This window comes from Centropristis striata, chromosome 16 (genome assembly GCF_030273125.1).
Source record: "Centropristis striata isolate RG_2023a ecotype Rhode Island chromosome 16, C.striata_1.0, whole genome shotgun sequence".
In the NCBI taxonomy this organism is placed as follows: Eukaryota; Metazoa; Chordata; class Actinopteri; order Perciformes; family Serranidae; genus Centropristis; species Centropristis striata.
Window position 1 is genome coordinate 13965049 of NC_081532.1, and position 22439 is coordinate 13987487.

Sequence of the window (22439 nt, forward strand, 5' to 3'; positions counted from 1 at the left end):
AAAAGACTGTGCGCTTTTAAGACGTGACAGTCCCAATCTCATGGAAAGTGTTGTAACTTTTTTAGAAGTCCCTATTCTCGGTCCAGGATTTAGCATTCGGGGAAGTTTGAGATATTCTTCTGCAAACCTGACATACAATACAATACAATATCCACAATTATAACTAGGATGACAAGGACCAGACACTTCTGTTTTCTTCCAAAGACTTTGAAAAAACACACTGGCCCTTTTTCTGTGAGGCTTATATGAAAACACTGACAGGATCAGACATCATCATTCAGTGGATAAACTTCACAATGTGTCAGTCTGCCTTGTCAGTCTGGAGCTACCTCATAATCTTATCATGAGGAGGGCCAGGAGGTCCGTCCAAAGCTCAAGTGTTTCATGAATATTCTGAGAGTCGCAACCTCAGAAAGCTGAGCTTTTAATGCCCGCAGTGAGACCCACCACACAGGAGGAGAGAAGACTGTATCTGTGTGTGTGTATATGTGTGTGATGGAAAGAGATAGAGTTAGAGACAGAAACAGAGGATGGATATGTCTTTCAAAATGAGTCTTTTTGTATTCCTCATTAGCACACTCTTTGAAACCAATGACACTGATGTCAAGGCCCAGTGTGACTGCGAAATGGGGGCCAACAGTCATCAAAAAGACAAATGTGGCTTTTCCAACTGAGTCCAGACTCCCTCTGAATGAATGATTAACGCCGTATTCAAAACTCCAGAAAGCAGAAGCTCTTCCACAAAACTGGTGTCAGGCTAAAGTCAACAGTCAAGTTAGTGGTTTTCATATTTATTAATTCATCGTTAAGTTTGAAAGGAGTCATAGCTTGTGGGAAAAATCTAACTTCTGTTTTGGTTATGAATAGTTAAACCTTGGCCTGGAAGTTACATATTTTGGTGCAGACAAAGAGTGACAGAAGAAGCTTTATGTAGTTTTGCTGAATCTGGCACCAACGACTCATATTAACATTATAGTGTCATGTTAACACTCCTGCCTCAAGGAATACACTGAAACGTAGGGAAGACTTAATGCTCAAATTACCTACCAAGACATCATCCATCAGCCTTTTGTGTCTTCAATTGATTCAATAAATAGTTGGCTAAAGTGCTCTCAGCGAACACTTCAGTCAACACATAATGTAGCATTATCTCAATAGCAATATACATTGAGATATGTATAAGATGAGAAAAGAGGAAATATAAGAAATATTTCGAACTCCTTCTGACTTTGTCCTGTTAACAATGTATCTGGAATGAATGTATTACATCAAATAAAAAACATCAAATGCGATTATTAATGAAAATACTGTATTATTGTTAAGGCCTGGCCACACTAAAAAAGAAAACCTTCTCAGTGAAATTAAGTGATTTCAATGAGATTTGTTAATTTTTTTATCAGTGTAAAGTAAGTCCACATGAATTCATGCGTAGAGTTCTACACTTTATAATAACCATCATTAATACATGGTAAATCAATACTTTATTAAACTTCAGTTCAATTATTTTATACTTAACAAACAATTACATGACCATAAATGTACTTATTATTAGTAGTGCTATAATTAATGCTATTTAAAAGTTAATCGTTGCACACATAATACCATTACATACTATATTAAGTATTTCTAATTGAAAACTAAATGTTTATAAACCATCCATAAACATTATTTTGATAATATTATAAAGTTTCCACTGATGATGATAATACCATGTTAAATGGTTAATAAATACTTTCTTAAAGCATCTATAAACAATAGTTTGATTATTCTCTGTGAACAAACAATGAGCCTTTTTTATTTCATTATAGGCATTTGTTGCAACTTTGTAATATCATCCAAATAATGTTTGTAGATGGTTAACAAAACAGTAATTATCATTGACAAAGTGTTATAAATATCTGGACTATCTGTCTATGTAATGTTTATAGATGTGTTACAAATTATTTCTTACATGCTTAGAAATATTTGGTAATCATTAAAAACACTTATTGTATATTGTGTAAGTGTGCAACAATAGACTGTTAAAAAATCAATAAGATGATTACTAATAATTAGTAAAAAGTATTACCTATTATTGAGTTGTTTAATAACAGTCAAATTTTAATTTAATATTAATATTTATTAACTATCAATTTATCATTTAAATGGTAGTAAGTGCAAAACTATTTTTTTTTTTTAGTGACCAGCAAGAACGAGTGACAGGAGCAGTTAGCGAGCTTGTTAGCTCAGATAGCTTTTTCTCCCTCTTTGAGGGGTTTTACATCTAAATAATGTGTAATCCTGACAACAAAATACCAGGGGGAGGTAATGACATGGAGGAAACAGGAAGAATAGCTCTTACATGAATAGCTCTAACATGTTCCAGGTTTGTAGCCGGGCCTTTAATGTGAGTTTCAGTTCATGAATCAGTGGGCCAATCTTCAACAAATTCAAAACAAACAGGCTCTAACCTTGATGTCCGTACTGTGATCCTTGAGGTCCATAGGGGCCTGAAGGGCCGCTCTGGGAGTAGGGACCCATCCCAGGATACAGTGGACCTCCAGGGGAGGGGTGGGGGGACATAGGAGGCCCAGACTGAGGAGAAGCAAACTGAGAGCTCGCCTGGTTCCTCTGCATGTTGGAGATGAACCCTGAAAAAACATGAATACACAAGAAAAGCAAACACTTTGCTTATAAAATGCCAAAGAGTTCTTTAAGAGTGAATGTACCTGCTCATGAAATCAAATATTGACTGAGGGATTGAGCGAGAGTGGGTGCGATCATTCTCCCGCTCAACAAATGGGGATATCCATTCAATTTCCTCGTGTAAAGAGAGCCGTCCTTTAGATGAAAGCCCTAATCTTTTAACTTGGCATTGACTCCTGTTACTCGTAGATACACATCAGTGATGAAAACAGCAGGGAGCGGGTGTTTGACAAAACATGCACAAAAAGGACAGGCTGACATGTAAAAGGAACCCTGAGCATAAATAAACACACACACAAAATGTTTAGTGAACTTTATCGGTGGGAAAAAGCACGGGGTCAAGTGTATGCCTGGTTTAAAAGATGGACACATGCCTGCAGAAGCTGATTCTGTGTCTGTGTGCAGGGGTGTGTGATAGGAAAAAAGGCCAAACTTGTGCTCCGCTCTTCACAGAATAAGCCAGCAATTTGACCATGGCTACTATGTTATTCTAAGCCGTTCTGTCAATAGACGTGTCAAAGCCTCTCAGGCCCAAACTCGCCTCCACCATTCAAATTGACATTTGGAGCGATCTTCGCCTGGGTTTCGCTCTTTCAAGCCGCCCGTTCGTTTTTTAAAAACCCACAGAAAGGTCTCCCAATCCACCACGAATGAGGAAAGGTCGCTGGATGGCCATTGAGGGAAAAAGATGAGGGTGTGTGGGTGTGTGTGCGTGTGTGTGTGTGTGTGTGTGTGTGTGTTAGAAAGGGGCTCAGTATAGCAGATTAGGTGTAAATGGATTGGGTCTGCTCGACTGTAAACTTTGATAGCCATCCGCTTTGTTGAATGACCGCGCACAGACCGACTCTTTAGTGTGTTTGGGGTTTAGGGAAACGACGGAGTTGGAAAGTGCAAGTTGACACTTGTATAATTCCTTGTTTCTGCTAAGAGAGCAAGAGAAAATGTGAGGGGAGAGGAGGGAGATAAAAGTTTAAAAATGCTATGTGTGTATCCGCTATATGCCTGTGTGCACATACATGTGTGTACATATTTGTGTTTCTGAGTGTGTGGGGGGAGATAACGGAGAAAGAGAGCAATAAACGCCCTATGTGTGTGTTTTTGTGCGTGTGCAGGAAAAGAGACGGAGGCCAAGACAGAGAGAGAAAGAGAGAGGCAGTGAGAGAGAAAGTGTGTGTGGGAGGGAAAGACAGAGCAACGGAGGGAAAGAGCGATTGGGGCCTGAAAGTGCTTAGGCTGCGAGTGCTGGGTTTAAGGAGCGAGGACATTATTGTAATGTTTTGCTTCCATTAGGGTAAGGGGATTCTGGAGAGGAGGAGAAAAAAATTACAGTGTGTAATATCGCACTTTAAATTGCCTGGAAAATGGATGGGGAGAGGAACATTGTGCAGACAGTGCTAAAAGCAAATAACACATTCAAGGATTTCTCTCTCGCTGCTTCGTTCCCGCTCCCTCTCTCCACACACACACACACACACACACACACACAAACATAAACCTTTCTCTCTTTCTGGCAAAGCGAATGAAGCTCTCAGCCGGACAACAACAACAGGCAGCCGGCGAAGCACGCGAGAGACAGTGGGGGGGAAAAAAGGGACATTCAGCGGATTTATGGAAATGAAGAGTGGAGAGAGGCTCTTAGGGAGGAAGGCACTTGAGCAAAGTGGGGCGTGTGTGTTAGGGAGGGACGGGTGGAGATGGGGGGGGGGGTTAATCCTTCCTAGGAAAACAGCGTAAACAACAACCAGCCCTGTTAACCGGCACTGTGTTTTACTGGACTGGGCTGGGGAGGGCTCTAGGTTTACAGGCATTAGAGAGCAGCATTAAATCTCCAGCTTGATTTCATCATGTTGGGAAATAACCTTTTACAGTGCCTCTCTTTCTCTCTCTCTCTCTCTGTCTTCATCCATCCACTCCCTCTGTCTCTCAGTGATGTTAACTGCTCTTAGGTGGGAGATAGAGAGGGTGCATCACAGTCATTCCATTAAGGTTACATCCTTTCAGAGGTTGTTTTTTTTTTTGCAATGTTGTGTGGATGCTATTTTTTTTTGTCATTCTAATTCTCAATTCTGCTGTTTTTAGCAATACTCGAGAAGTGGCCATAATTGCTGGAAACAATTTCCCGTTTGGCAGGCGCATGTGGCTTGTGGGTTAGCATTCATGTTACAAGCCTTTGGCAACAAGTTGTGGGCAAAGCTGAAGTGGCTCTAACAAAATAACACACACTCTGACTTGGACTAAGTCAAGGATAAGCTGACTGAATGTTTACTGGTACATATTTACTAAAACCACGGTTTTCCCACGACCTATGTTGGAAAATTATGACGCATGATGCTAAAACCTTGTGTCTATGAGTGCTTGTGTGAGTGAACCTGCTCAGCCTCAACTATAATAACTATCATTTGATCCAGTATGTTTTTAAAAAGGGCTCCCAGGTCTGTCAGTTTTCAAAAAGCACCTACAGCTGCTGTTTCTAGTGTAATCTCAGGGTTTACTGTAAGTTTAATTAGGAGTTTGTTTATTATGTTCATATATATTTGTTGCATTCAAACGGGAATTCAGTTTATTTCTTTATTCTCAACAAAACAAGTGGTCTCCCTTGCCTATTATTCTTTTTTCTTTTTTTTTAATGTTTTATTAAAAATCGGAATCTGAAGTCACAGATGCAGAGAAATATGAAAGGCGTAAAGTGGGCGGTATGTTTGCTGAAGGAACTCATTTTGGTACAGGAGAAGACAGAAAAACAAAGTTGTGCACTGAGCCAAACTAGCCGTATTCTTTGTTTACATTTTTTGTGCTAACATCTTTTGCTCCAAGTCTCCCTCAGAAAACCTTTCATTACAACCACTGAGCTTTGTTAACATACTATCTCTGTTTTTCTTTCTTATGATCTTTACTCTCCATGCCCTCCCTCATTGGTGTGGAAAAAGAAAGTTTGACTTTGCAGCCTCTTTTAATGTGTGATGTACAATCTGGTTTTCTTATAGTTGCACGAATACAGAGACAACAGGGTATGCATTGGGTCCCCTAAGGATGAGTGTGTTCGCCACTAATGCTGCGTTTCAACTGCATGGGTCAGCTCGACTCGTCTCATCTAGACTCACTTTTGGTACCAGGTCCAGGTATCAGGTTTTCTCCATGTCTTGTTTTTTTTAATCAGTGGTTTGTAATGTTTTAACTGCCCCATCTAGCCAAGTAATAGCAAAAAAAGTACCACTATCAACAAATTCATGTCATAAACACAAAGTGGTGGATAAAGTATTCAGATCCCTTACTTAAGTAAAAGTACTAATACCCAACTGTGAAATTACTCCACTACAAGTAAAAGTCCTGCATTCATAACTAAAGTACAAAAGTATCAGCATCAAAATGTACTTAAAGTATCAAAAGTAAAAGTACTCATTATGCAGAACGGCTGCACTCACATTGTCAAATATATTTCAAATATATTATTAGAATATTATAATTGATGCAATTTTGTAAGCAGTGGTTTATTTTCTCAAGCCATGGCTCATTCTTAGCACTAAATATACTGTTATGTGGTTTAATTTAATAAAATGTCTAGTCACTTCAAATATATCATGTTTTCAATGTTAAATCTCAACTTGAAAAGTAACTAAAGCTGTCAGCTAAATGTAGTGGAGGAAACAGTACAATATTTCCCTCAAAATGTAGTGGAGTAGAAGTATAAAGTTACATAAAATGGAAATACACAAGTGAAGTACACATACCTCAAAATTATACTTAAGTACAGTACTTGAGTAAATGTACTTAGTTACATTCCACCACTGTAAACACACCAACATGGTCTCACAGGAATCCGTGAAATAGCCACGGATTCACTTAACTCAAAATCCGTGGAATAGCCACGGAATCACTCAAATTTCCGTGAAACTGACACGGATTTCGCTACAATGCAAGTTAATGACAGTCATATCCCGTGGCTATTCCAACATACAAAGTGATTATGTACATTCACTGAGTGAATATTTAGAAAATAAAACATATTTTTCTCGCTAGAAATGTGATCAAAATCCATTTTTATGCAGGAACTATACAGGAAAGTCAAAATATTGATTCTTTCACTAAAAATGAGAGAACTGTCCACCATGTTTTTTGTTCTGACCGCCGGGACCTTGAAAGTCACGTGACTTGGAACAAACCAATAGGAAAAAATATCTATGGAACAGCCACGGGATATGACTGTCATTAACTGGCATCGTAGCAAAATCCGTGTCAGTTTCACGGAAATTTGAGTTATTCCGTGGCTATTCCACGGATTTTGAGTTAAGCGAATCCGTGGCTATTTCATGGATTCCTGTGAGACCAGGTTCAAACACACATAGCATTGCAGTTTTCAAACATGAACCTCTGACCTTCACCTTCAAGGCCAAATGCCACCAAATGCTGCTGGCCATTGGAAGACACACATATACACATACCTTTCTCCTGAGCCATAGGTGAGCGGGTGATTGGCGGGTGGGCTCCTTCTGGTCCATTCCCAGAGCTCTGTGGGGCCATGGCAGAACCTGCAGAGCAACATGAAGTCAAGACATTTAGACATCTACTTGACGCTGCACCGACTTGACACACTTCAGAGTTAGAATGGTTCAACAGGTTGTAACAAAAGCTGTCAGAAAGAAATTGAAAGAAACCGTTTTGCATGAATTGAAATCCCTCCTTTTCATGGAAGCAAGGTCAATCGAAAATGTATTTATATTTGCTTCTGTCTGCCTTGCTTGAAAATGGAAGGGAATTGCAGGAACTGTTGAAACAATAAAGCACTGAAGGACCACTTATGTCTTTCTTTCTGCATTTCTGCATCAATGGCACAGAAGTTACCCTGTTCAAAAAGTGTTCTGTAATAAAAATAGTGGTTGTATTCTAATGTTGCCAATCCAGTATTCAATCAAATTAAATATGGTTACAATCACTGCTCCTGTTCCTCAGTTATAGTTTTGAATAATGGCCAGAAATGTGTTTTTGCAGATCATTATGAGGTCGCATGGAAGTTGACATTTGACCTTTTTGGTATAGCATGTCACCACTTCATCATTATATCCTATTATACTTTTGTTTGAAATTATGTCATGATCAGTGACCTTTGACCTTTGTTCATCGTTGAAAGAAATTCCCTCAAAGAGTTCCTGAGAGTTTGCGTATGCACACGAACAGGTTTTATTTTGACCGAAGTTGCCCTAGACGTATTTCTGGAGTTTCAAGGGATTTGATGCCAAATTTACAGACACTGTGAGCTCAGCACAATCACTCTACATGAAGTTGTTTGTGATTCACTATTTGCTAAATGGCAAATGCACTTCCAGAGGACATATCAAGTCATCGGACCCTGTGCCACTTCCTTGTGTAAGCATTAAAACCAGAGCGATCCCCTATAAAAAAAAAACGGAGCAGTTTGAGGGTCATTGATTAGGTGGTTGTGCAGGTCTTTGGGCTGCGCCTGTTCCATTGAAATCCAATAGTGAGTTGAGGGTCTGATTAGGACAATGGCAGACAGAGACTATGGCGGATTGATTTGGCCCAGAGGAAGGAGAGAGATGGCAAATTAACCTTTTATCTTTGGATTCAGACCTGAGACAATGAGGAGAGGGAAAGGCGAGTAGAAAAGTGGTTTATTTCTTTTCAAACTACACTGGTTGTACTTTGCTGTGGAGGAAAAAAGGAAATTCAGTGCTTAAGTTTAATGTAAATGAAATGCAGCATGCCCGAACACACAAGAAATGTTGACGTTATTCAAATGTACATGTTCAGTGATGATTGTCACTACGTATTTCTACAATTACGGTATATGATTTGACGTCTATAGAAATAGGAGTATGTGCCAGGAGTCAAAATCGTTTACTCAGGATGCAATGAAGTACTGCTGGAGTGATGTATTAACAAAATGTTTTCCTACAGTGTCCTTAAAACTCACAGTGAATATAAATCCTTTATTATAAAGGAAACACTTCACATTATTCAATCACGCAATAGAGAGCGTGAGAAGTGTGTGTGTATGTGTGTGTGTGTGTGTGTGTGTGTGTGTGTGTGATGTGTCTGTCCATGCACGGCAGCAGTAATACATGACTGGAGGTGGCACTCTCTCCACATAAACAAACCCAATTAAGTCAACATAATTGCTTTGCATAAAACTGCATAAACAACATTTCCATACACTCGGCTGCCTACACAGTAACTCACACATGCACAAGCTCTCTCACACACACACACACACACACACATGCATACACACAGATGTAAAAGTAATTGGACAAACAAGTGTAAATAAACACACTGAAACACACGTAAGAGCACAAAGGCACATAGGCTATGTGCTGAAATATTTACACACACATACACACACACAGACCCCCCGCCTCACACATGAATAGATCCAGCGGCGCTGCTTCAAAGAGGGAATATTCGATTAGTCTGTCACCATGTGGTGGAGGGAAGGGGAAACGTCAGAGTGCAAACGTTGAAGAAACCTTGAGATAACAGGAGACACACCAGCTACGTGCTTTTATGCTGAACAAAACACTCATTACTGGAGTAAAAGTAGCAATACAATTTTTTAAACACACCACATTATGAGCAAGAAAGTAAAACTAGACAATTGTTAGGAAACTGTTAACATACTCATTATGCACAATGGCCCATTTCAGAATGTTTATGGTGATATATATGTATCATAAACGATTTATTATCAATGATGTACTAACATGTAATTAAAATTTTAATGTTGGTCAAGTGGGAGCAAATTTTAAATGATTTACATATTTACATGGAGTTCAAATAGAAGCCCTAAGAGTTGGGGACAAACAAAATAAAAATAAAAAACATTTTTAAAATGTTTTCTTTCCTGTATTTATGAATGGAGGGAAAACGTTATACCAGAGTAATCTTTTCAAGTCCAAGGTAAAAGGTATAGTCAGGGTCATTTTATTAGGTTACTTTTTTCATGTGTAATAACAAGTGAGAAAAAGTTTTATCAGGTGATTTTCTTATTTTCTAAAATCAGGATCACCGTCAAGCAAGCGTTTGTTGTTGTAATACCTATTTTGGCCACAAGAGGCTGAAGTGCACCACTTGCAAACACAATGTACATAAGACAGTCGTCAAGGGTACAAATGACTTTGGTCCAAAGCCTGCTTGGTGCTTTATAGGTTGAAAGTTTTTAGCTGACCATTACATGGGATCGATTACAACAATTTACTAACTGAATTATGCCTGTATATGTATTTAAGTGATGGATATATTTATTGTTAGACTGGTCATCTGATACCCACCCCACACTGTTACAGTGAAAATGGGAAAATGTGCAATCTTGACACTTGCACTTCATTGTGGTCACCACCTCTGCTGTGTGAAATTGCCCTTGTTGGTATTAGAGCTAGGGCTGTGTGGGTGGGTGAGGATGAGGGACCCAATGTGGAAAATCTTGTGCCCCTGTCTATAATTCCTAATGGCTGGCCTGCAGTGATGTTACATAACTTGCTCACACACAATGTACAATGTGCCTTGTGTAACTTTATCCTGGCAAAACTTTATTTTTCACCTGGCAAGTTTTTACCCTCGTTTCACAAATTAAAAAACAAAATCAAGGAACTTAGAGAGAGTACCCTGGCAAAAATGATTTTCCCCCCACCTGTTATTAAGTCATAAACACAGGAGAGAAAATAAAATCAGATCAGACTTAGAAAATGGATCACCAGAATTTTTCTCTCTCACTTCAGGACATATGTTTTTGTGTTTTTAAATGTAAATGTAAATCTGATTTACAGTAGCTGGAATGCAGCACAGTAAAGTAATATAAATATATACAGTATATATAAAGTAGTTAGTAGTCATGAAAATAACAGCACTCATGTACAAGTAGCTTGATACCTACGACAGGACTCTTAAATGTACTCGTCACGTCCAGCAGCACGTATACAGCTATGTGCTTGTTTCTGTTTATTAACACTACACTGTGCTCTTTATGTGTTTATGTGTCTGCTTCGAGGAGCCTAAGGCCTCTTGTAGAGGGTCATGGCCACTTGTTGCCAGAGGGACAGATTTAGCTGCAGCACGAGTTTAAATGGGTGGATGAGTAGTGAGAATGAAGTATGCTAGCAGGAGTTTACTGAACGTTTAAACTACGGAAGTCGACCCTACGTTAAAGGCCTTTGAGTGTGTATGCGTGTCTTTGTGTGTGTGCAGGGATGCATGCCAGGCACCGGCTATGCTGTCAGACTCTGTTTGTTTGGATGGCAGAGTGGTGGTGGCAGCAGCTCCTACTGTATGTGTATGTGTGTATGTGTGTGCACTATGAAGGTACAAATGGGGACCAGTGCCCTCCACGCTCCACTAGTCTCTCCACAGACCCATGTAAATTGTCACCAGAGATGAGATTAATGCAAAAACATATGAGTGTGCGTTTGTGCATGTGTGTGTGAGGACAAGGTGGGGAAAAAAAAGAAAGACAAGATAGAGAGATCCTCATTGAGAAAGAGGAAATTGAAAAACAGATGAGAGAGGAGTGGAGGGAAAGTTGAGTGTGACAAGGCCTCACCCCGCCTTCCCTCTGTCTCTGCAATGAACGAGTAAAACTTGGAGCACTGGTAATTATTTCACTACCAATTACTGTCCAAACAAAGCTTCTTCCCACATTTTCTCCTCTTCCCTTCCTGCCTCGCCTTCCCCTCTCCTCTCCTCTCCTCACTATCATTTTTAACAAGGTGCCATTAAATAATTACGTCCAAATAAAACAAACAGGCTCCGCAGTGAGTCCTGGCACGTTTAATCCGTACCATTAATAATTCATATGCTGAATCTTTGACGTGCAGTGCTGCTGAGAGAGAGCGAGGAGAGCTAAATGTCAGCAGGAGCTGACTGTATATCTTTCCCTGTCCAAAGAAAAAAGGACCGTCTTTGCTCGCTGTGAATGAAAATGTAAAACAAATAAGTGGTAAGGAAATTTTTTCCAACATCCAGGTCATCTTCCTCTGGTTGGTGTATTTGAGTGTGATTTAATATTTGTCTCGATCCATTTGTAAGCGTCTGGCTGTAAATATGTACTTAATGGAAATGTGCACTTTTGATGCGTTTCTTTCTGTAAATAAAAAAATCTGAAATTGTGTTGAAAATGTCTGAGGCTTTGTCTCAGTGGTTACATATGATTTCATGTATTAAGATCTGTGTCAGTGTTTGATTTTCTATACAAGTCTGAATTAAGTGTAATAATAATTATCATCATTCTGGTATCTTGTTGCCAACATGAAAATGCAAAACTCTCTAATGCAAATGTTTTTTTATAGAAACTTACCAGCAGATATGCACATTTGCATCATTTTAACACTTATTCAATAAAAGGTTTAAATAGATTTGTGGCAACTCATTTTTCAAGCCAAACTACTAGGATCGTATTGACCCAGAGCAGCGTCTGGCAGTCTGTCTGAGGTCAGTTGTTGTTTAGCCGGAGCTACTGTAAGCTGTTTTAATGAGTTTCCTTCAGTGAATTGCTCTGAGTGATTTTGAATTCCCTCTGGTAAACAGTTGCAGTGTGTACGTCTTGGGCTTTTATTGTGAAATGTAAGAAGAGAAGGAGTGGATGTGGTAAGCGCTGCCTTTGTCAAGTTTGAAAGGGGTAATAAAGTTTGTCGTCTCTGTTTGGACTGTGAAGCCTCTGTGTTGTTGGTTTGTAATCCTCATTAGTATACAACTCAGCATGATTGGTTGAAGCCTTAATTTGTGGTGTGAACGCTGAGAAAAACTGACCTTGTTCCAGAAAAAAATCTGTGTGAAAGTGCTCATCACAAGAACATTTCAAAAAAATATACTGTTGTGCGAATTGATCACAAGAAAAGAAAAAAAAAACACCCCCACAGTCATTAACTGTGTATGTTTGCATGTGTGAATGTGTCTTTGTTCCAGTGTTTAGATCTCTTTGTGTGTGTTCCTTATACTGCTAGTGCTCCCATAGGTGCTCTATAACACAATTAGCACATGTGGCCATCAGTGGCATGGCAATATCTCGCTGTCCCTCAGCCGGCATCTTCTTCCGCTGTCATTACCACGGGCAATTTACACCTCCACAAGCACCCAGCTGAGCACAAACATATAAACATACACAAATAAAATATCCCTACCACTTACATCCATATGCATTTAGTTGTATACGTAGCAGCAGATTAGCAGCGATATGCTTTTATCTTTTAATTAATTATAGTCAGTGGTGAAAAATGTATTCAGATTCCTTATAAGTAAAAGTACCAATACTGTGAAACTACTCCACTACATGTTAAAGTCCTGCATTCAAAACTTACGTGAGTAAAAGTACAAAAGTATCAGCATCAAAATGTACTTAAAGTATCAAAAGTAAAAGTACTTATTATGCAGAATGGACCCACTCAGACTGCTATATATTTAAATATATTATTTGATTATTTGTATTGATGCATTTATGTAAGCAGGGCTCATTTTAACTACTTAATATACTGTTATGAGGTTTAATTAAAAAAAAGGTTAAATCACTCAAAATGTATAATTTTTTTCTTGTTAAATCTTGACCTGAAAAGTAACAAAAGCTGTCAGCTTAATGTAGTGCAGTAAAAAGTACAATATATGCCTCAAAATGTAGTGGAGTAGAAGAATAAAGGTACACAAAATGGTACCTACTCAAATACTTCAGCTGTGCTTAAGTACTTGAGTAAATGTACTTAGTTACATTCCACCACTGATTGTAATAGAACTATACTTTCCGACTCGATGCTTTTATCCTGAAAGAATCCGATTAAGTACCAATATAACCTGTGATTTGTGATGGCAGGTCTTTAGACACGACTCATTCATTAGTGCAGCTGTGCAAATGTATTTTCTTCTCCTCACCGACCTATCAGAGATCACTGCTTTAAAGATCCTTCTGATCATGTCGGAGTTTTAGAAAAACGGGACCTGCTGCATGAAGAACAAGAGCGAACAGGAAGACGAGAATGCTCTTTTGGAAATTGTGCTGAAAAAGTCAAACAACTGTAATTTCCTCTTTGTAAAAAGGCATTTAGCGAGCAGATCTATTTTCTACTCTTTGCTCATGATACAAGGCAGTAGGGCCAAAAGTAATGGGAGTTCATTGCTTTTTTGGAGATAATGCTCCTTCGGTAAAAACCCAATACACATTTTAAATTTGTCTTCCGCGAGGACTGTCGAGGCAACCCTGAGTCTCCTTTGAAGAGAGGCAGTGTGGTCTTTGAAGCTTTTTTTCATCAGGGTTTCAAACGCAAATGCCGGGGAAGTTCAAAGCTGAGGGAGAGTACTTGTGGCCATATTTCTGTTTTGTTTCAGGGCCCTGGTAATAAAAAGCGTAGGAGCTACTGCGTATGTGCGTATGAGTAATGCCAATGAGGAGAAGTCAACCGCAAAGTCAATGAAAAGACTTTTATTAATTGCTGATGAAAGGAAGGGGCAGGTGTGCATTAGCAGACGTGCGTGTGTGCAGATCTATGTATATAACAAGATGTGGCGATGCTTCTGCTTGCCAACATGCACACAGACACAGAAACACACAGACACACTAACTGTTTCTCACAAACACAGAACCCCTGGAGCAGGGGGGGCCATTTATGCTAAAGTGAGGCAACGGCGGTGAGCACTAATAGACCAGTGTAGAGTACAGAGAAAGGGCTGCTTCAGCACCATCTCTTAATACAACCCTTAGGCTGTAAATGCACACCTGCACCACCCAACAAACACACACATCCACACACACCAAGGTAATATCCCCTACTTGCCGTGTCTTTAGGGGAAAGAGGCAGATAAACAGCGGGCTCCAATAATGGTGGTTTAGATCTCAATGGGTGCGAGTCAATGCCTCTCCAAGCCGGGGGCTAATGCCAGTTAACTCTCCCTGTAGGGGACGAGCGCAGGCCTGCGGTGGCTCGCAAAACAAGCGCTCTCCCAAGATCCTCATTACTTCCAATGCTGAGTAGCAACTGTAAGTAAAGCAAAACTGCAGCTTAAGCTAAAAAACAGCGAGCGGGATGCGGGGGAGCGAAAGCGATGGAGTGAGAGAAAGCAAGAAAATAGGTGTTGGGGAGGGAAAATAATTGCGCACTGTGTACCGGTTAGGGTTTTCCAGTCGGACGGAGTTAGAATGGGATTTCTCTAAATGGCTAACGCAGCAAGCCGGCACCATATTCTTCTTTTTTTCCCTGTTTAGGCGGACGGCGTGCTTTGTGAATATAATGTCTGCGGGGAGGGCATTTTAGTGTTTCACTCCACAGCCATCAGGAAGAGGAGAGACATGGGGGAGTAGGGGGAGATTTGGGTAGGAGGGGTTGATGTGTGGATGGGGATGAGGAAGAAGAAAAAGGAGCAGAGAAGTGGAGAAAGAGAGCTGGAGGAGAGATGTGGAGAAATAAGAGGGATGGAAAATTCAGCCTTGTTCCTCGGTGGGAGGCCTGTACCACAGCAACGCTCTGAGCGAAGAAAGCAGCAGAGACAAACAGAGATGGGGAGGAAAGGGTGGGGACGAGGGAACGTGAGACACAAGAGGGAACATAAGAGAAAGCGAGCACGATAAAAAATAATGAGAGAAAAAGAGAGGGACAGGGACAGCCAGAGGCAGTGTTCCCACCACGCAGCCTCTTAGGGAGTGGTGTGACTAGAAAACTCGCCCGGCTCCATACACTGCACACTGCAAAACACACTTGCATAAAACTCAACCCCCCTACCCTCTTCTACCGCTTTCTTGTAATAACTTCCACCACTAACAGAGGAAAAATATAAGTTTTTGTTGAAGATCCCCTCTGCATCTTTTCTGGTCCGATATTTTGCTGCCTCTGAATTTGTTTTTTCGTTCTCGTCAGGGAAGTCGTTTACTGACATTATTTTTGAAAATGGACACCTTTATGCATGCAGTCCTGATCTGAGGTCATTACTCCGATTTCTTCCAGGCATCTGTGTTTGACCTTTGATCTCGTCGGAAACTTGTTTTTTCTATCTGCGGTTGTCATTACCATAATTAGAGATAGAAATATATTTTCTGAAATGGTAAAACTAAATGCAAACCACGGGCTAGGCTGGGGGACGATGTAAAGGACAAGAGCGAGTGTAAACGGGTTAGAGGAGATTTATTGAAGAGATTCATTGGGAAGGACCCTTAAGCCAACAAACTGGACAGGCCTGGCCTTCTCACCCACTCTGTCTCCCACCCTCTATCTATCCCTCCTTCCCCTCTCCCTCCTCCACTCGCCCTGACCTCTCTGTCCTTTTCTAGGCCCTGGAAGCACTTGAAGCGAGCGCAGATACACAGATTAAACTCTCCCGAGCGCTCGCCCGCAAGCTCCAATCACCTCTTTAGAAGAAAATAAAAACTTGGAGGGGTGAGGAGAGAGGCGGAGAGGAGGGGGGGGGGGAGGGAGGGGAAGGAGGGAGGGTAGGCAGGCACTGGTAAATGGACCTCGGAGGACCTTGGTGGAGAGAGAGGATGAAGAGAGAAAAATAGAGAGGGAGAGATGAGTATTTGTGATTTTCTGCAGCAGACAGAGCGAGCTGGGGCATGGAGGAGTGTGGATGTGCTCTGTGTCAATTAGTGGCTGCACAATGTGGGAAATGTTGTGCAGTTCAGCCCTCAAAGCACGGCAGGCACACAGACGCACATGTGAAAAACCAGGCACACACAGAATGGCCCATTCGCCAGAAAAGAAAGGTTGGCTTCGTGCATTTCTGAAAAATAAGTTGATATAAGACATTTTGACAACCTTTATCGCCCGTATGAGACACACCAGGCTGGTGATGTAGGAAGATGAGCGTCACAGTCTACAGAGGTAGATATAAGGTAGATTTGAATATTTATTGAAATTGTGTCCAATGGTTAATGTGGTTCTATTGGGCGGCTGTGGCTCAGTTGGTAACGGTCGCCCACTGATTGCAAGGTTGGTGGTTCGATCCCTGACCGTGGCAGCCTACATGTTGTCAAGTATTCTTTGGCCAGATACTGAACCCCAAATTTCTCCTGATGCTGCGTTCATCGGTGTGTGAATGAGTTCCTGATGGTGGCAGGTGGCACCATTTAGGGTAGCCTCGGCCAGCAGAGTATGAATGTGTGTGTAAATGGGTGAATGTGTGTTGTCTGTAGTATTAAAGTGATTTAAGTAGTCGCTAAGACTAGAAAAGCGCTATATAAGTTCAGTCCATTCACCTAAAGTTAATTTAATATTTCCTTTTACAGAAGTTTATTTTAAAAGCTGCTTTGCATGTAACTGGTGCCTTACCTGTCTGTATTAGATGTCGTGGGCTGTGACAAAGCGTCAGTGTCTGAGTTGGGATGAGAATTAACCACATGTTTAAAGCCGCAAGTATGTATGTGAAGAACAGGAAATGAGAACGGGTTGCAGCGATACAGAAAAGTAAAGATTCAACGTATTTATGGTTTACAGAAGCGTACAATTCCAGCATGTTATTCTTACGACTGATTGTTAAAAAATATCACCAAACACGGACCAGATCTGAAAGTGGGTATAAATACAGATAGTTTCAATCTGGTTGACTTGATCTCTGTTATAACCTTCCAGATGACAGGGACACGCTCATGGGTAAAAATAAAGCACGGTTTGGGAATTGAGTTTTGATAATACTATCCCTTTAGCAAGAACAGCAACAAACATTAATTGCTTGTTATACATGGTAAATCATTCACCCAAAGTTTCTCTGTACAAGAATCTAATAAATACTATGACAATGAAAAGAAAATCCTGAATAAATGATTCAAGAAACTATAAAGGCATGCATGGTGAATAAATGGCTGACAAGATTCCAACCCAGCTGAACATCTTTAGGTGATAACAGAGCAACAGCCTGCTTTTCAGAGTATTTTCGCTACTTTTAGATCAGAGAGCAGCAGCATATTTTCTTGCAGTATATTTTGTTGACACTGAAATTTGTTGAGGGATTTTACCTCGCACCGCAGCAGACGTGCATCTCTCCGCCCTAACAGCTCCATCCTATCAGCAACAAGCTGATGACAACTGAGTTTCTGTTTGTGTGCAGTTTGATTTAATATGCATCAGGTTCAGTCTGGAAATGGATACGGTTTCTACTCGTTGTGGGGGAGCAGTGACAGCTACACAAAGGCTGACAGGAAGTGACGCTACAATGACAGGAGATGTGGCAACAACTTGTCGAACCAGCCCGTGTACACACTCAAAACCAAACACGATTCTGTATAGAAATATCCAGGAGATGCAGAGTTTTTGAGAGCCAAACACACACAAATCAGCAAATTTGATGGATTTGTCTGGACACATTTGATGGATTCTGTGGCTGCAGCAACTGACATTAACTTAGGGACTGAGGCCTGAACTTTTTCAGGACCACTTTGACTGGATGACTTTGCCTGTCCCCCCAGCTCGCAGTCAGTGATGGAGGCTCCAACAACGGCTGTCCCATTCAGCCACGTATCCATCCGGATGAAAGACGGATGTCTGCCTGCCTTGTCCCCGATGTCTCATGGAAGGAGAAAAATATTCTGAGGACGCTCTGAATTGCTTAAGAGACACTGGGAGGAAGGAGGTGTGTGTGTGTGTGTGTATGAGAGTCGATTTTTGCGTGTGTGTGTGTGTGCATATGAGGTGGAGGAAGAGGAGGGGGAGGTTGGCGTTTGAGCAATGTGATTTCTGCTCGACTGTCACAAATCTAGCGCAACAGGAAAATCAATTTGGCCCTGTGTGTGCCTTTTTGGCTCCGGGAGAGAATCCAAATAGCAAGGCGAGGCCCGGATAATGTTACAGTGTATTGGATTTGCTTCATGGAGAGACGGAGAGAGAGAGAGAGAGAGAGAAAGAGAGCGAGAGAGAGAGAGAGAGAGAGAGAGAGAGGAGGGAAAAAGAAGAGAAGTGAGGAGACGAGGGAATCACAGGCGTGCCGTGGAGCTCCGTCAAGATAGATTTGTGCAAGTGTATGGGTGTATGATAGGCTGGCAATCTGTCAGTCTCCCCCTCTCTCTCACTCTGTCTGGCTCTTTCTAACACACACGCACACGCACACACACACACACACACACACACACTGTCACTCATCCAAGCAAAGCGAGCATATATAAGTGATTTTTATGTGCGACCGTATATGCTTCACATGAAACCATGAAATAAACTGTTCACAGGTATGTGTGTGCCCATGTGCTGTTATGCATGCCTCCTGTGTTATTTTTTTGTCGCGTGTGTGTGTGTTTGACAGCCAGGTGAAAGGATGACATGATGAAATTGCTCTCCTCTGACCGCTGTCAAGGGTAGCGTGTGTCCCGTGAGTGCTCAGCCGTGTGACATGTCGCATCACTCCGCAGAGTGAGTCTGACCAGTGACAGACTAACACACAACACATATGTACACACACAGGCATATATAAAATTAGTGGTTTAAAATAGATTGGGATTACATTCCTTTAGTTATTTCTTCATAGTCATTTACCTCAAATTACTTTTTGCATTATTAAAAATAGAGGTTTGACACATAAACTAATTTTGGCACCACAAACACACTTTTTTTTTCTATTTAAAGGACCATTAACATTCAACAAGAATTTTGTAAATGCAACTCTTTGTATTTTTGTATTTAAGTGTCTCATTTCCCTCCAAAAATCACAATATTAGCATCATATGGTGATGTTTACAGCAGAGCTTTTTATAATCTTTAATAGGTGAAAAAATAAATTTAAAAAAAGGTCAACATAAACTGGGGATGCACGAGATTGACTTTTTTCAACCAATTTTTGCCTTTTGAAAAGAAGTTCATAACCTGTAGTTCATGCAGTGTAAAAAAGATCCAATGAGCAAGGATGGATGATTATTATTCCATAATTCTCACCTTACCAAATGTAACTGACATCACTATTGTAAACACAACAAAAACAAACAACAGTTCCCATTTATGTTTTCTAGAGCACTTTAATTTGCTGAATAATTCAAACTGAATGCTTTGACATTTCTGTCAAATCAGACATATAATGTATTAAATGCTGCACTGACTAGAGTGTGTAGATGTCAAAAAAGCAATTTGACTTTGTATTGTTATAATTTATCAGCTATAATTTCATTATTGGAATAACTCTTAATAATATAAATTTCCCATTAACAGGCGCTAATTTTTTTGGTGACAATAAATATATTGCATTCCTACTCTAAACCACTGCAATTAAACTTGGTAGACATTTATTTGCAAACATATGCACAGACTTGGCGCCACAAATACACTTTTTTTCTTTGGATTTATGTGCATAATTCCCTAAAAACTCAACATATTGCCATCATATGGTGACACTGACAGCACAGCTATAATTTAATTTAATAAAAGAAAATAAATACCTAAAACATCAATGTAAACGCCGGATTTTGACATCAGTAGAAGACCAGAATCCCTTATAGAAGAAATTGTAATTTCTCTCCTGACAGTAGCCCTAATGGAGCAGAATGCAATGCAGCCACACGATGTGTGGTGTTTTGACTTTTTCTTGACTGGAGCTCAAACTACTGCAGATAAAAACAGTCTTTTTTCACACTAATTAATTAGCTTATTAATGTTTGTCTTATTTTGTTTATTTAGAGGACACAACTGCTTTGAATAATGAAGAACGTGTTGTTGGGTTTTTTTTATGGCTGCAGAAGTACTGAAGATACAAACCTCAAAACAACACACACACATAAATACACAGCGTTGCTTGCCCCCTCCTCTCCTCACTGACTTGTACCAAACTAAAACGACAACATTAACCAAAGTGTCCTAACTTGTGATGAAGTGTTAGAAAGTGGAGCGTTAGTAATCAGATGTGTGCTAACCACATTAGTTCTCCTGTGTCTCTCTTAGGCTGGCTGCTCCTTGATCTAATTCAAACTGATTGTAGTACAGCCGCTAAAACATGCCAGATGTTACTCACTGCTCCACGCTTTATCACCATTTATTTGGCATGGGGAATATTTTTAAATATTTTCTTATTAATCACGTCCCAGCGATCGGTTTCGCTTCCCGTCTTTGCCGCCTCATTCCGGATTCTCGTCATAATTCTTGGCACCGGCGCCTGGAAAACCACTGTCCCAGTTTTTCATTAGCGTCAATCACTCTAGTAAGCGGCTGCGAGGAGGAGAGGAGGAGGAAGAGCTGGCGTCAGGATCTTACTCAAGACATTTTGCCCCGCCTCGTCAGAGTGACTGACAGGTCTGAGACATGCTGATGCGCCGGTCAGCCACGCAGTCGGGCAGAGAGGTGGTGGGATGACGGGGAGGCCTGGCGGGAACAGCGTGTACACGCACACACATCCACGCGCCTGTCTGAGGCAAATCAAATCCACACTCGTTTATAATGCTCTGTGTTTATCTAAATGGTTATGCACTCTGCTATGGCCTCGGGAGACAGACAGACACACCGTGCATTGTCTGATAATCCTGTTGGTGTCTTGTTTGGCCTGCCATATCTTAGATAAGGCTACAAATCAGATGGGAGGTCCTCCACTACCAGTCAGTCTCAATTCATTAACACTCAGAGTGGAGAGGAAATATTGTCTGGACGTAAATGTTGGAAATACTTGTGCCCTCCACAGGGGAGATGGACTATATCAAAATTCCACTGCAATGTAGGGACGTGTCTCTACAACACCGTGATCAAAGACTTAACAAATCCCTACTATGCAAGGACAAAAACTGTGTGAGGAAAATGAATGAGACATATTCCATGAAGTGCTCTGCACTAAGCTGTAATATTCTTTAGCGGTCTGAATTAGGATTTCAAATGGACCCGAGATATCAAAGTCTAGACATGCCGGATTGATATTATTTGGTTTTCTGCTGCAGTGTGCACTCACACACAGTGTGATTCATCCTCTGTCCAAACTGGCAGAATGAAAATTGATCTGGATGGATTATGCGGTAAATTGGAGATGAGAAAAAAAGAGATCCTATTAAACCAGGACGTTGTCACCTTTATGCTATGGTTTATCAGGACTGCTCTTATAAGAGGTCAAACCCTGCTCATCTAACACAGACGAAGTCTTGGTGGGTAACTTGCATAAACAGTGTTAGTATGGGTAATCATGTAAAATCAAGACACAAATAACCCTGACCCATTTCTGCTCAGCCACCTCAGTGTTTCCTTGTGCTGTCAGAGGTGAGAGCCGAGCTGCACTCTGCAATCCCAGTATCAGTAGTATCCCAGTATGTATATAGCACCTTTAAGGCACCTTTATATAGCACCTTTAAGGCAAAATAAGTGTCTGTAACCCTGATTTTCCTGGCCTAAATTATTTGCCTGACTGGTTATAGAAATGTGTGAAAGCTTCGTCCTTGCAATCGTCTCTCGCAATGCAAAACACACTACATTTAAATGCTGGCATGTTGTTATTTGTGGAAACGTGTTTACCTATTCTGCATTAGGGTCAGTTTCCTACATGACCTTTTTAAAATCCTCTTTAAATGCACATATTTAAAAACAAATGAAACCAGGCTCAGGTCTTTAAGTAGCAAAATAAATGGAAAGGTCAAGCAGAAATGTAGGTGTGATAACTGAGATATGCTTACAGCAGCAACAAGTTAACGAATGGTACAGCCTTAAAGCTGCTCCATTTTTCAAGAGCACCTCAAAACTGAATCACATGGAAACTGTAACTCCTGGCCACGCCTAATCAGTGATGTCACAGCAGCTATTTTTAATAATCTGTCAAAGGCAATAGACTTCATTTGACATCACTGACTGGGGAATGTTTGTGATTGTTTTCTCATTTGCTTTCAAAGAGCAGCAAGT

General features: G+C 40.6%; 1 protein-coding gene across 1 annotated transcript in view; it reads right to left on the bottom strand.

Annotated features, from left to right (window-relative positions):
• Positions 1–22439, bottom strand: part of LOC131988057 (AT-rich interactive domain-containing protein 1B-like) — a 147463-nt gene that overhangs the window by 42443 nt on the left and 82581 nt on the right. The window contains exons 4-5 of the mRNA XM_059353062.1: positions 7125–7211; positions 2451–2630 (exon numbers count right to left, since the gene is read on the bottom strand). Coding sequence (XP_059209045.1) covers positions 2451–2630; positions 7125–7203 — 259 coding nt within the window. The 5' untranslated portion in view covers positions 7204–7211. The remainder of the gene's footprint in view (positions 1–2450; positions 2631–7124; positions 7212–22439) is intronic.